Source organism: Acomys minous, assembly GCF_964271855.1.
Source record: "Acomys minous genome assembly, chromosome: 2".
Taxonomy (NCBI): domain Eukaryota; kingdom Metazoa; phylum Chordata; class Mammalia; order Rodentia; family Muridae; genus Acomys; species Acomys minous.
This window is the reverse complement of record NC_140484.1, coordinates 102015852-102031623: the sequence shown is the minus strand read 5'-3', so window position 1 is coordinate 102031623 and position 15772 is coordinate 102015852. Positions and strand designations below refer to the sequence as shown.

Below are 15772 nucleotides of genomic sequence, written 5' to 3'. Positions count from 1 at the left end.
GTCAGTACAAACGGGCGTCTGCAGATAGCAATCCATGCAATGAAACTGTCACCCATTATCTGTCATACCCAGTCATATGGAGAGTTATCCTAAGCAGTGTGGAAGTCCCAGAAACAATGAGATACAGAAAAGGTAGGATGCAATTAACCTCGAGGCAGTTACAGACAGATGCACTGATCATCCATGGTCATCCTCAACAGCCATAGAAGGAGGGAGGAGGAGGGAAGGAGGGCGGAGAGAGAGAGAATAAGAAGCTTGAAATAAAAGATAGGTCAAAGGCCAGGCGTGGTGGTGCACGCCTTTAATCCCAGCACTCGGGAGGCAGAGGCAGGTGGATCGCTGTGAGTTCGAGGCCAGCCTGATCTACAGTGAGTTCCAGGATAGCCAAGGATGTACAGAGAAACTCTGTCTCAAAAAAAAAAAAAAAAAAAAAAGAAAAAACAAAACAACAACAAAAAGGTAGGTCAAAGGAAGCAAAATTCTGAATAGGGCTCTTTAAAGCGGCGATCCTTTAAGACCCACTGGTTTGCGCTCTTATTTTCTGCTGCCATCGCTGACTCTTCTGTTGCTGTTGCCTCTACCCCATCAAGGTGGGAGTCATGCGTGTCACAGACATCTTCCCAGAGTCTGGAGCTTTTAAAATGCAGGGAAGTGCTGACTAGAAAAGCCCGATGGGTCAACTGTGATTTTAATAATTCAAAGGAATTATCCTAGGCTTGGCTTTCTTTTTCACTTGAATAAAAGCCATGGAAAGATTCGTTTTTACCCTTCTCCTCACAGAGAGTGAAAAGCCATTCTACACATGCAGAAGTCATGGCCTATGATCCTATTTACCATCCTTTCATGGAAGAAAGGCTCTAAAGCAGCGGTTCCCAGCCTGTGGGTCATGACCCCTTTGGGGGATGAATGATCCTTTCACAAGGGTCACCTAAGACCATTGGAAAATGCAGATATTTATATTACGATTCATAACAGTTGCAAAATTACAGTCGTGAAGTAGCAAAAAAAAACAACAACAACAACAACAACAACAACAAACCCAAAACCCTAATTTTATGGTTGGGGGTTGCCACAACATGAGGAACAGTATTAAAGGGTCACAGCATTAGGAAGGTTGAGAACGGCTGCTCTAAATAGATTATAATTACCTGTGCCCCAAAGCAGATAAGGTTGTCTTTAACCACGTGTGCTTGGATATCATAGGAGCCATGGGCCAGGCCACACTTAGGTTTTCATCCAGTAATACCCACAGGATTCTAACAAGCAGCCTCTAGTGTCCTTAGGTTCAAGGCACTGTCCCTTGTCCTTGTCCTTTCAGAGTCAGCATCTGTGGAATACTGCCCTAGACAGCCTTGCACTGTGGCCCTACAGAGGAAGCCTTGGTTCTAGTCCTGTCTATTGTGGGGTCTTTGGGGACAAAAGGCTGTAAAGCAAGGTCCAGTAAGAGCAGAGGCTCTGCTCCTTTGGTCATGACCCAAGACACTCTTCCCATGGTCCTCTTTCCTGATCGGTTCCCTGCCCTTACCCTAAGGAATGTCTGCTTGAGAGTCACGCATGCCTAGACATTCAGTGTCCAGATTGGAAACGCCCTGGGCCCCCCTTTGGCTAGACTTCTTCTATACCAGAGATGCCTTCTCTTCAGAGCACAGAGAACCAAGGATAGCTTTCTTCTGGGGAGGGAGGGAAGGGCCTGCATCTGTTGTGACTGTCATCATCGGTGAAGCCACATACTCCCCCCGCCCTTCCCATTGCTGTCAGCCTCCCCACTCCTGTCAGCCTGAGCTAACCATTCAGGGACTCACCAGCTGGGCAGCATGGGAAGCCACTCAACAGAGGGATGCCAGGGGCTACTGAGCGCTAGCACCATGTGGTCATTCGGGGCCTAGTGACATGATCCAGTTTCTAAGCAAGGCTTGGGTGAGTGCGAAGGCTCCATAGCAAGGGGAGTCCTTGTCAGTCACTGTCCTTGTTAGGGAGGTCCTGCCTCCCTGGGTCACAGGACCTCCCCTGTTCAGAAGAGGGAAGTATCCTGCTCGGGGTTGCCTCAGAAGTTGCTGAGGGATGGATGTCCCAATAACACAGCCAGAGGGATGGATGTCCCAATAACACCTAGCCGCTCTAACTCAGGACCCCATACAAGATCATCCTGGAGTTAGCAGGTGCAGCTGTAATGCCTTCCAGACCCTGGACTTAAAGTCTAGTGATCACCTTGACCTTCGGTGACAGCAGAGCAGCATTTCCTTTTACCAAGGGGAAAAGCAGGCAAACATGACCCACACAGTATTCACAGTCACAGCCACACGCTTTATCTGGGCACAGAAGCAGTTGAGGCTAGGCTTAAGACATAAAGGCCTAGGGTTCTATCAAGAGAAGAACTCAGAAGGAGGCCAAGAGTAGTCAGTGGATCTGAGTGGCGGGGCGACGGGTGTGTGTGTGTGTGTGTGTGTGTGTGTGTGTGTGTGTGTGTGTGTGTGTGTGTGTGTGTGTTTGGGTTGGAGGAGGTGGTTAGGCAGAAGCAGACACACGGGGAAACTTCCTGTCCATTTAAAGCCAGTTGATCTCAGCTGCGCAGAGTGGGTATGGGAGGCAGGCAGCTGAGAGGTGGGGATCGGCAGCCCGGGTGCTGATGACTCAACCCCTCTTCTGTGGCCTAATAGCAGCCAAGCTGTAGCTCCACAGGAAGGGAGACACACTAGTAGAGGGGGGACATCTGCCCCCTGGCCCAGGTGACACAGCTCCCCCTGAAGGAACTTATGTCCTTAGGAACTAACAAGTGGTGGAGTCAGGCAAGCAGCAGCCTGAGACAGGAGGTATGCTGAAAGTTCCAGACAGAACCAGCAACAGCAAAGGGGAAAGAGGATTTCCCGTTAGAAACAGAAGTCCAATTCTTGTCCCCTTTTGGAGTTTGTAGGGGGCCTCGCTTTCCTCAAAGGACAGGAACAATGTCATACTGTATGTGACGGTGGGTTCCCTCTACCTGTGCTGTCTAGACTCTGTGTGCTTTCACTCAGAAAACAAAATAAAATAAAAATAAAAACAGCCCCTCGCCACCTAGGCACCACTCGATCATCTTAAACAGATTTCTGGCAGGAAAAGAATGCTTCATTCAGGAGTCACCCTGGCTGGGGAGCTGAGCGGGGAGGGAAGTGGGCAGCACTGCAGGTCAGGGACCAGAGCAAGAGCCAGGCTCCCCTGGCCACCACTCCCCGCCAGTGCTACAGGCAGCTCCCAGCAAAGTCACCACAGGCAAAGGCCCCCTTTATTCCGCTGTGGCTCTCTCCTCCTCAAGTTTAGCACAAAAGCTTTCAGGAGGGAATGAGGCCTGAAGAAGGCAACTATGAGATCTGGTTGCTGGCTGGTCTGGTCTTCGAGTGATAGCCCCAGTAGTCAGCGGCTACCATTAGCCACAGGATGGAAACGTCGTGTTCTGAAAGGCCCTTCAGTGACTATTCATGCAGCAAATAGTCTCTGAACACCCACAGTTTTCAAAGCATGCTCAAGAAACACAACTCTCAGCACTTTGTGGCAAAAGAGCCTATATAAGAGGCGTACATGTTCATGGAAGAGCTGAGCTCGAAGTGGTTTGCATTTATGGTTAAAATAATAATTCTCTCTCTCTCTCTCTCTCTCTCTCTCTCTCTCTCTCTCTCTCTCTCTCTCTCTCTCTCTCTCTGTGTGTGTGTGTATACTCATGTGTGCACTTGTGTATACAAACGTGGAAGCCAGAGGTTGACATAGGTCTCTTTCACTATTGCTCTTCACTTAATCTTCTTGGTGTCTATTTGTTTGTTTGTTTGTTTAAAGACAGTTTCTCTGTGTAGTCTTGGCTGTCCTGGATTTGCTTTGTAGTCCAGGCTGGCATCGAACTCACAGAGACTTTTCTGCCTCTGCCTCCCTAATCGCTGGGATTAAGAGTATGTGCCACCGTGCCCGGGGTTCCACTTTATCTTTTGAGACAGAGTCTCTCGTTATAGCCAGAACTCACCAATGGCCTAGATTAGCTAGAAAGCTATTTCTGGGGATCCTTTTGTGTCCGCCTCCCAGTGCTAAGGCTAGCATAGATGTGTGCGGCCATGACCAGATGCATGTGTGCTCTGGTTGTCCAAGCTCAAGCCCTCATGTTTGTGCGGCAGGTGTACTCCTGACTCAGCCAGCCTGGTCCCTGGTTTTTGGTTTTTCATTTTTCAGCGCTGAGGATAGAAGCCAGGGCTTTGCATATCCTAGACAGGTGTTCAGCTAGAGCCACATCCGCGGCCCTGCTAATTATTCCATCAAGTCTCATTCAAGCGCATGTTTCCCAAAGGTGACAGAGCATCGCGTTGTTCCTGTTCTTAGGAAGCACAGCTGCCAGGACGCGATTCAGGGCAATCTGAATGGACTAGGCTTCTTCCCATCTCATTTATGTTATAGTCCATTTTTGTTATTTTTGTAAAAAAAAAAAATTCATGTTTTACAACCAACATATGTAACTGGTAAAAAAAAAAAAAGCAACAACAACAAAAAAACCCCTTCAAAGGTTAGCACAGGAAAAGAGATGAAGTGGGGTCCTGCAGCCTCCTGCTTATGGCCTGTTTAAACATTGCAGTGCTTAAGCCTTAAGCGTGTTTATGGGGCTAGACAGAAGTAATGCAGAGATGCTGTGCAGTCCATGAGCCTCCCCCCTCCTCCACCCCCCAGCCTGCTATAGAGGAGGGGCAGACGCCACTGCTCTTGTTCACACCCAAGCTCTAGGGCCATGGGGCTGGGCTGTGGTTATGCTGTCAGCCTCTAACAGATAGAACAGAATCAATTCCCAAACCCCCCACCCCTGGCTGCTACTCTCATATCCCTGAGAGCAAAGCACATCCCTGGTTAGGCTGGCTACGCTAACCTATGGATCAGACTATCCAGGCCAAGGGGATCCAGGCTGAGAAACAGACTCCCTGCACCGGCACAATCTGCTACAAAGAGGACGTGAGGCCTCTAAGGAGTCAGAGATGTAGAAGTGTATTCTCTCCCAGCTGCGCCATACATAAGAGGAAACTCAGGCATGTACAGATGGGCACTGGCCACGGGCTCCTTCTTGTCTGTGTGCACAGGGGTGTGGGGTTAAACACCTTCCCTTCCACCCTTGCTGCACAGGCAGGTCTCAGTCACCAGGGTCAGAGCAGAGCTTACCTGGGCCTTTTGTCTGTCATGGCTACACACATGTGCTGGGATGGCACTGCCGTCCACTTCCTTGCCTCCAGGACGAGAGCTTCGGCATCCACCAAACCAAATCCATACAGATGGCTAACTGAAAAAACAGGCCCTTCAGAGCCAGCGTTTCCTGCCCCTGCCTCCCCCCACCACCACCAAGGGAGCTACTCCCTAATGCTATCAGCGGTGTCACCTCAAGGTCACTTGAAGGTGCTGACAGGTCCCCCTGAGATCTGGCCCAGCTTCATTGGCATCTAAACTGAACTCTTTTGGCTCAGGAGGCCTGAGCGGGATATGTGTCCTACTCTGGGACAGAGTCCAGAACTTTCTTTTGAGAGGATAAGGTCAGGTTTCTTTATGTTAGGAGGACCTGTCAACATGTGTGCTCCTGAAACTCAGAGTAGACAAGAAAAAGAAACCTGAAAGCCTCAGGGTGCCTGCCTAGCCCTCACAAGGCCCTGGGTATGATCTCTAGCTACAATTCCTAAAAATCCAGGCACAAGACTGTGATGTGCAACACTACAAAAAACAAAAAAAACAAAAAAACAAAATAACAATGCCGACTGTTGTTGCTTTTAAAATAATTTTCTTCTGCTACCGAGTCTCAGGGTTCTGGGGACAACAGCACAGTGTCAGGAGTGCTTGTGGGGCTGGCTGGATCCAGGGATTGACTTGGCCAAGAGAGACGGTTTCAGAGCTTAATTTCAGGGCAAGGTCAAGACCCGATAGATAGAATCTATTTTCCTTTTTAATTAGACCAAGATGGAAACGGAGGGCAGTGTTACAGTACACCACCACCAAGTACAGACGAAGATATATGAGGCCCAGTCAATGACCTCTTTATTCAAAGGAGTGTCCCTCCTTACTCACAGTGGCAGCGCTTGACCTATATGTACAGACAGTGGTATCAGGCTTGGAGTCACAGTAGCTGGGTCTGAGCTTCAGAAAAGGGGACAAGTCCTCTCTAACACATCATGGCCAACAGAAATGTTTTTCAAGTACTTCCGGTGAACTTCCTTCTCAGAAACCCCAAATAACTATGTTGGCCATGTCCTGATCATATGCTGAGCCATGTTAATATGGCATATTAGTATATGTTAGTATGGTAATAGTGTGCTGAGCCATGTTAATATGGTTTTATCAGCATATGTTAGTATGGTAATATTGTGCTGACAGAGGCCCCGTGTGCCATTAGTTACTTCCATAACAAAGGGGCTGGCTGGCAGCAGGTTTAGAAAGCAAAAGTAAATTACATAGCTATCTCAATGTCTTTTTTGTACAGTTGGGAAAATAGAAGATGAGTACCAAAAATGGTAGAGCCTGGCTTTGAACTCACGGTATCTCATGCCTTCACGGCTGGCTCCAAAGTTGCCTTGTAAATCACATTTATTTGTGAAAAACAAAAATGAATGAGCAAATCAAAACAGGACTAATAAACCCGAGACATGGCAAAAGTTGTGGCATTTAAAGACCTGGACTCTGGGATACTGAGGCTGTCCCTTCATGCTAGCGTGTGCTCTAGGAAACTGTCCTCAAGTCACCGCAAAGCCTTTTAAATTCCTGCAACACGTAGTTTATGATAACAGTGAACGTTCTTTGGGTTTCCGCAAGGGTCAACAGAGTGTCTCTCCCAGCCCAGCAGGGAGCCCCGCACCTTTATGCCCAGCACCATTGACTTTCCAGTCGCTTGCCTTCAGGTGAGCTGGCCGGGATGTCTTCACTAGCAGGTGCTGCACGTCCCTCCAGGTTAGCTGGCTGCTGTAACGACATAGCAGAAACCACTGAAGTCGGTGGGGTTGACTAGGCAGGCCGTCCCCAGCAGGGATGGGGAGCCAACCCAGGGCTCAGCTTGCACACCTCCACAAGGCCTCACTCTGCAACCACCATCTCCAGCAACTGAAGCCTGAGCTGAAAGAGTTCCAAGGACCTAAAAATCCATAGGCAGGAGACACCTGGCCTGGCTGCCAAACCCACTTGAGTTTGTAACAGGTATTTTGGAAGTGGAGAGAGGAAAACTTTTGACGCCACTGAAAGTAACATTATCAAGTCATGGAGCAATTCTATGACATCATGCACAAGGTATGCCAAGCTGGGTTCTGTTCTAAGGGGAAGCTGGGCCTCAGACTATAGGAATTCTAAATTTACAACACCTCCTTTCAGCACACATAGAAATGTGCCATCCAAGAACACACGGCCCCCCAGTGTCAATCACATACCGTATTGCTTGGATTTTAAACACCTCTGAAGCCAGGCCCCATCACCCTCCTGTCCATCTAATTGCCCTGTCCCTCAGCGATGACCTCATGTTACACTGCCTGGGAGGGGTGAGCTTGGCCCTGGTTATTCCTACTGCCACTTCTAAGATAAAAGAAGACCACACTAACTGTACAACATCTAAGGAATATAAAAATATTAGTGTAAGCAGCACTTGCAGTCTTTCAAGGGAGCACTGTACATTCTTCAGGGCCCAGAATTGGATGAAAACGGAGCTTTTCTGTACTGTCACTGAGTAGAGAAAAGCCGGAAACAAAACCCCTACTCCTGCCTTCTCCTCTGCATCAGTTGTCATGGAATCTGGGTATCTGAATGCAGGATGCTTCTGCAAGGACGCTTTAAATATAGTCCGTGCAACAGCTACGTCAGACTCACCCAGGGCAGGGATATATTTTTGCAACATGAAACTAACAGCTGAGTGAAAAGCTTGAGGTCCATGTTCGTGATTCAAGCAAGACGTGCTTGTGAATGTTTTATTAGCTGGATACGTATCTAAATTATCTTTCGATCAGAATATTAGCCAAGAACAAATGAGCGTCCTTATCCCCCTCCACAAATGATCTTCCCATTCGATCTTTGCAGCACTTGCTGAAATGAGAGTGACCAGGAGAGTCCCAGGAGCTTACTCTGTCCACATCTGTCTGCTACGGATGCTTGCCTGTGTCACATGTGCTCCTACAGCAGAGGCAGACCCACAACTGGGGGACTCAAGAGCCACCAGGAGGAGCAACTGCTCTCAGGAACGGCGGCGTCCTGTGAGGAAATCCACCTGGCCACCTCCTTAGGACCATCCCAGCCAACACAAACATTTTCCCAATGCCTACTGTGTGCAGTCGAAAGCAACACATAAAGTACAATTTACTATTTTCAACATTAAATATAGTTCGGGGGGGCATTAGGTCCATTGACACTGTCGGACAGCCATCACCCCATTTAAAACCACCCCAGACCTTTTCATCTCCCCAAACTGAAACGGCATCAAACACAACTCTCCATGCAGATTTTCTCCATCCCCGGCAACCACCACTCTGCTTTCTAGTCCTATAAACATGGCTTTAGAAGGTAGCTCTTCGAAGATGAATAACTTCAATATTTATCTTATCTCAGGATGACATCTTCAAGTTTCATCCCTGCTATAGTATGTGTCAGTTTCTCTGTATCTGTCTGTCTCTGTTTTTTTTTGAGACAGGGTTTCTTCTGTGTAGCCTTGGCTGTCCTGGAACTCACTCTGTACACCAGGCTGGCTTCGAACTCACAGAGCTCCGCCTGCCTCTGCCTCCCAAGTGCTGGGATCACAGGCGTGTGCCACCACCGCCCCGTGAGTGTCCTCCCTTTTTGATGGTGACTAATATTCCACCTCAGGGACTTGTCAAGTTTTGTTCATTGAGTCACCGACCCACGGACACCGAGCTGCTGTGAATGTAGGGTCTGGGGTTCCTTCACTCTGTTCTTCTGGTGAATACTTAGAAGCTGGGTCACTATGTCATTTGGCAAGCCTGTGTTTAATTGGGGGGGGGGTGTGACACTGCTTTCCACAGTGGCTGCTCCAGCCACTGCTGTGCCATTAGCTCCCACGCTATTCATTATCCTATCAAGAGCTCAGCTGCCTTGTCAGTCTTAGGCACACTTTCCCTCAGGAACACACTTTCCAGGTTCCTGCTCCAGTCTCCCCTGGCCCTTCTCCTGTGTTCTTGCTGCTTTGCTGGCATGGTCCCCCTGTCGTCTCACCACATCCACCTACCCAGTCTCCAGGCTCCTGTCTGGCCACAGGCTGCAGCTGAACTCTCTCTTTATCCTCTGTCTACTCCCTCATGAGGCCGCATGGGCCAACCTTCGGCCTAGAGATAGATTCCGAGGCCGCAGGTAGCCCCAGGCCACATACTCTGGCAGAGGGGTCCCAGGTTCAGGCATCAGGGTTTGGACAGGGAGGACGTGGCTGTGCCCCTTGTTGACTACATGATACAGTAAGCTATTTGGGCGTGTCAGTGAGGCCGATGCAAGCGTGCTGAAGCCAGTCTCCCTAGAAGTTTAGCACCGAGGTCCCAGAAAGCATGAACCTCAAAATTGGGAACAGACTATGTCCCGAAAGAGAGAAGATAGGAATTAGTTTTTCTTCCATCTGTATTTATTTGATGCTGAATTTCTTTCCATGTCATGAATCATTACTTCTTCAGGGATATCTTTTCCTTCTACACAGCCTCTTCCTCTTCCTGCTGAGGCACTGTTTCCTCTCGGGGAGGATCACCTCTTAGTGCCAGGGTAACCCAAGGAGAAGCTGATGTGACCCTGAGCTCTGTGAGTGCAGCCTGCAGGGCATTGTGGGTACCCGGCTCACCCGGGGACTCTTCCAGCTCTCTAAGTTCAGCACTGTCACATGCATTGTCACACACATGTGGCAAAAACCTCAGCATGCTTTCTGGGGCTTCCAGTCTTGTGACCAGCCTCACTGGCTAGCCCAGTCATACTCACCAACTCCAACAGCACGGGGACACGCATTGCTTCTGTAAAGGGACATCTTTCAGATACATGGGGCCTTTTTAAAAGAAGGATATCCTTGAAAGCCTGGGCGCTTCTTTGCTTTTCTCAGGTAAACCCCTCAACTTGCATGATTCTTTGGGGGGTCTTCTGGGTCATATGAGTTACAAACCATTTCCCCAGGTCACTCAGGCCACGGCCAGCAGTGAGTGTTCAAGTAGTTTCTCCATCTTCTTCTCTTGTGCAGGGACTGAACTTGCGGCCTCAGTCATTTTACGCAAACACTCTACCCCTGAACTATAGCCTCAGTCCAAAACCATTTTCAGTGAAAAAAGAGGTGGGTGGGACACCCGGGATCTACATCAAACCAGGGGGACTTCTTAGGTCGCCTGCCTGCTGTCACTTGCTGTCCACACATCCTTCCATCCCTGCTGGGAGTGTTTCTAGGGCAATGTTTCTTAACCTTCCTGATGCTTTGATCCTTTAATAGAGTTACTTCCTCTTGTTGTGGTGGCCTCAACCATAAATTTATGATATTGCTATCTCATAACTGTAATTTGGCTACTGCTATGAATTGTAATGCAAATATTTGATATGCGGCCCCCTGTGGGGGTTGTGACCCACACTGGTTGAGAACCATTGCTCTAAGACAGTCACCTATGGCACTGAGAGATAGGAGATGGCAATGCTGGGGCCCTGAGGCCTGGGCCTGCTGGACATTGTAGTCTCCAAGTGTCCTAACTCAGCCCCAGTCCCTAGACACCATTTTTGCTCCCTCCTGGACCAGTCCTAAGCCCAGAAATCTCTAAGTACATTTTCCCTTAAGTGAGGTTTACTTGAATTATACCCGCAAATCTCCGACTTGTCATTAATTTCCACGGTCCACAGACAAGTTTTCTGGGGCAACTGGTCCTGAGGCAGGGTGTGTTTTCTATTTAGGTCTGACTAACAAAATTCCTTGCATGTTTCCAATGAGGAATGGAGGAAAATAGAGAGTGATGAATTGTTAAGTATGAAAATACAACGTTCCACACAAGTAACTAATTATTGCAGAACCCCAGGACACAGAAGCTAACTTTTTTTTTTTTTTTTTTTTTTTTGGCCTGGAAATTGAAAATATTTAGCTGTTTTTGTTAAAGTGGTAGCATTTGAGAGTTCTGGTCTTTGACTGTGTGGAAGTCAGCATGCAAACATGCATCATTACAAAGATTTACAGTTTCAAATATTCTCTCTGAATCACTTAAGAACTCATCTAGAACAAAGAATTACTGCAAATGCTGGGTTGTTATGTGACACTTGATGTTTAAACTGTTTCTGACTCCACAATTCCACATAAAGGATTTTTGTTTGGATGGGAAATGTCCCCCACAGGCTCCCAAGTTTGAATATTTGGTCTCTGGCTGATGATATTGATTTTGGAGGGAAGGCTGGTAGGGTGAGCCTACCAGAAAGAAAGGGATCACTGGACGTGGTAGGGGTGGGACTCGAAGGTTATAACTTAGGCCTGGTCTAAAAGAATTCCTTGATCTGCCAAGAAGTAACAAGCCGTGCCAACAGCTGTTGTCACCACAGACAGAGCCTGAGTCTCCTTCTCCACCAAGATGAACTGTATCTCTTCAAACTGAGCTAAAATGAATCTTTTGTCACACTAATGAGAAAGTGACTCATACGTGCAGTTAATCCTTTTCTGTCTGACCCATTCACACATTATAACTCTAGGTTTTGTAGGAACTAGACAGGCAAAGCGACACCTTGTCACTGTCATTTTAAGAAGCAAGGTTCAAGGAAGTAGAATCTATGACAGCCTAGAGCACAGTTTGGGTGTGTGGTTATGAGTGGAGAGCCCTGGCCCATGAGCACAGTTTGGGTGTGTGGTTATGAGTGGGGAGCCCTGGCCCATGAGCACAGTTTGGGTGTGTGGTTATGAGTGGAGAGCCTGGTCCATGAGCACAGTTTGGGTGTACAGTTATGAGTGGAGAGCCCTGGGATCCTACTAAGGGGAAGACATAGTGGGCTTTATGAAGAGGAAAAACCACCAGGAATGGCCTAAAAAGGAAAGAAACTTTGACATGGACAACAACACAGATAAACATCCATGACAATATTGTTTTAAATGAAATACACCAACCACAAAGGACAGAACAGGCAAGGAAGGCATCCTCATCCAAAATGCAAAAAGGGATTACAGATTTTGAACTTTAGAGTATCTGCATAGACTTCAGGAGTTGAATATCTTTAATCTGAAAATTCAGAGGTCAGAAGTAAGATTCTGGAGCATTTTGATTTGGGCTTTTAGGATTAGGGTTGTGTGGTTCTGTAACACGATGTACTTAGAGCTGCCAAGCACATAGACAGGAAGCTGCGTGGCGTCTGTCAGCGGCTGAAGGAGAAGGGGTGTGTTGTGGGCTGAATTTAGCATGTAGTAAAGTTCTGCGCCTCAGAATGGACTATTTCAAAATAAGGCTTACAAAAAGGTAGTTCAGGTAAATGAGGTTACCAGCGTGAGTCATTGGGAGGTGGCCAATCACAAGCCAAGGAGATGCCAACCCTGCTGTTGCCTCAATCCAGCAGGAACACATTTCTATTGCATAAGCAATTTTTTATGGCAGCCAGGGGATTCCAATACAGAGAGTTCATGTTCAATGGGAACAGAAGTTCAGTTTGGGAAAATGACAAAATTCAAGTGATGTGACAGTGCGAGGCGCATGGCAATGAAAATGGGCATGTCATATGGCTGAGCTTGTCGCTTAAAATTCTCAGGATGCCAGGTCTCATGTTAGGCGTGTTAGGTGTGTTCAAAGGAAAAGAAGGAAGGTTGAAACTTACTTTGCTTCTAGAGCCAAGGCAATGATGCCAGCCACCATGGGGGCCGAGACTGAGGTCCCAGTGTGGCCGTCGGTGCAGCGCTGACGCAGATCCGTGGTGACCTGCACGAAAGGGAGGCATATGAAGCAGGGGCAATGGAAAGGCTGGCTTCCTCCGAGAGCACTGAGGTCCTCAGCGTGCTGCCATCTGGAGAGAGTGACCCTGGGTACCGTTGGCAGAAAAGGCATGAGATCAATGTGCTGTCTGGCTCCTCCAGGCTTTGCATGCAGGTGAAAAACTGCAGGTGTGCTGCATGACAGCCTAATTACAGGGTGGAAACCAAGGGGCCCAGCAGAAAAGACAGGCATCTGGAGGCATGGGGTATGCTTGCAGAAGGGGTCAGCTCAGCTGGTTCCTGAAGATCACAGGAACCTGTGCTGTCAAATGGGTAAGGTAGGATGAAATGGACCCATGCTGGCCCTTCTTCCTGCATGGTACCTCGCTCTTGCCCCTAATATGCACGAAACCTGATGCTGAAGAAGAGCTGAGCTCGGTCACCCAGCACTTTAAGAGAGATGAAAACCTGGGTCATAAAGTGCTCAGGAGCCCAGATGGTGTTTCTATCTTTAGCTGCAAGTTAAGAATCGGGATGGGAGACATCCCTCCCAGAGGAACCAGAAGTGCTCTTGTCATTACAAAGGCCTGCTGAGCTGGACAACAGGGCTGCTGGTCTTTTGGGGGAAGGCAAGGCTGGCTCTGCCAGCTGGGACTCTCTGCCTGTCTTCAGCTGAGGTGATGGCTCCAGGAGGATGGGACATCGACTCAGGGTCTCACAACAGGCTCAGTCTGACTTGTACCTGCCCCTGGGAGATCACAGTGGGCAGAGGGTGTGGGACCAACACATGAGGTCAGTGGTGTTGGGTGGGATCGTGACCTCTGTGACTCTTGCTCGAGGTTGGAACTCTATGCACTCTGCAGATGGAACCAAAGTTGCCAACCTTGAATCAGAGAGATCATTCTGGATTATCCAGCAGGGCCTGATAGAATCAGAAGGCCTTAAAGATGGTGAAAGCAGAAAAACCTGTTGGAGAGGCGAGGCGTGAGAAGACTTAAGCCATCATGGTTGCCTTTGAAGGAGCTGAGGAAACCCAGACCATGGAGGTAGGAAGAGAGGAACTCTAAAAACGAGAATGTCCTTCATCCAACAGCCCACAAGAGAATGCGGACCTCAGTCTCAGTCTCGCTCTGACGGGAGGTGACTCATGTTATGTCTGCATAGGCAGGGGCCTCCCCAGAGACGTCAGAGTGCCAGAGCATCCTCCCGACACCATGGCTTCAGCCTGTGCATCTGGAGCTGAGATACAAGGGGCTGCTGAGTTTCTGAACTACAATGTGGGGAGATGCCAGTTTGTGCTGCCCTAAGGATGCTAAGTTTGTGATGACTGGTGAGGGCAGCAAAAGGAAACCAGCTCACCCACCCACCTGCTGCAAAGCTCATGTAGCCATTTTATGGGACCCCTGAGGATGAGCTGAGAAGGGACCCTTCTCCACAGAGAGTGTTTCTCTGGTCACATCACAGTTGGGCAGGAGAGGGTATGTGGCCTGGGTTATGTATGTATGTATGTATGTATGTATGTATGTATGTATGTATGTATATATGTGTGTGTATATAGCTATATATGTATGTATGTATATATATGTATATATATACATGTGTGTGTGTGTGTGTGTGTGTGTGTGTGTGTGTGTGTGTGTAGTCATGGGAAGAATTGATTGGTATTTTTTTGCGCCAACCAGCTTCCATGCTGCACACAGTAGGACTAAAGCACCTCAAAGGAAGGGAAAAGGGCCAGCCAGGAGGAACTTCTGCATCCCCAGCCCTTCTGTTGCTCCAGCTCAGGTCACAGTGGGACACCTACTCCTGCCCAGTATGGGAAATGGCCTCTGGGTGGGAAGCCCAGTAACTGTGATTGAGCAAGGGCCAAGGCTGGCTCTCCAGCTTCAGAGGAGAAGAGTTAGGGAGGGAAGGGAGACTAGCCCTGTGAGGGAGCTGAACCAAGCGGGGGTAGAGCCTTCTCGAGACTCAGGGTCCTGCTTGGAACTCTGCTCACATGCTCCGAACTGACCCTCGCCTTCTGGTCCCCAAGGCAAGAAGTAAGGGCTTTGCTGTTCTGCTCTAGAGCCACGTCCCTTCGTGAGCAATCACTCACTCCAGGTGGATGCTGCAAGAAGGGGACAGAGTTTTGACTGACACTAGAGCTGTTTGTTTGTTTCTTGCAAAACAAAGAATTAAGCAAGATGTGTCAGCATTTGACCGTAACCTCAGCATTTGGGAGGTGAAGGCAGAAAGAATAGAAGTTCAAGGATGATCTCCACTATACAGTAAGTTCAAATCCAGCCTGGGCTACATAAGACCATCTCAAAAGGGAGGCGGCAGTGTGCAGGGCAGTTAAAGTATTTCATGGCTGTCGTGTGTACATTCAAGCATGACAGGTAAGTAAATGAAGCCACATGTCCCACTTGCAGAGAGCTGAGTGCCATGGCTGAGGATGCAGCTGAGGATGCGGTCCCCACTACAATGTGTCCAGTAATGCCAACCTCAGTGTGTACCCATTTACCCAAGGAGGCCTTTGCTGGGTTTCAGCCCAAGCATCTGTTTCAGAAAGCTTCGAGTCTGTGCTCAAATGAAGAAGAGCTGGAAATGAACAGGACAGTGGTCCAGAGGCTCAGCTGCCCCTGCCAGGGTTGAGTGACCCTGCCGGATGGTAAAGTAACACTTAACCCTTTGTGAACCAGCCTGGGCCACCACCAGGCCAACAACAGGATGGCAGGATGATCTGGTTGACCATCGGTGAGTGCACAGCAAGTGCCTGCGTGTCTGTGTGCACCCAGGGCAGGAAAAAGTAAAATAAAGTATAAAAATAAAATCGAAAATAACTTCTAAAGATGTGTCTAAGCAGCAAGAGGAATGAAAAGATGCTGGTGAGTGTTAAAAATCAAACCATGTCTGGCCAGCTCCAAGGCCCATTTTTAAACCATC

At 48.5% G+C, this 15772-nt stretch overlaps 1 protein-coding gene across 3 annotated transcripts in view; it reads right to left on the bottom strand.

Annotated features, from left to right (window-relative positions):
- PCSK6 (proprotein convertase subtilisin/kexin type 6) overlaps positions 1 to 15772 on the bottom strand; it is a 189515-nt gene that overhangs the window by 71343 nt on the left and 102400 nt on the right. For all 3 annotated transcript variants that reach the window (XM_084756042.1, XM_084756040.1, XM_084756041.1), the window contains exons 9-11: positions 12754 to 12854; positions 6833 to 6936; positions 5158 to 5275 (exon numbers count right to left, since the gene is read on the bottom strand). In XM_084756042.1, the coding sequence (XP_084612168.1) occupies positions 5158 to 5275; positions 6833 to 6936; positions 12754 to 12854 (323 nt within the window). The remainder of the gene's footprint in view (positions 1 to 5157; positions 5276 to 6832; positions 6937 to 12753; positions 12855 to 15772) is intronic.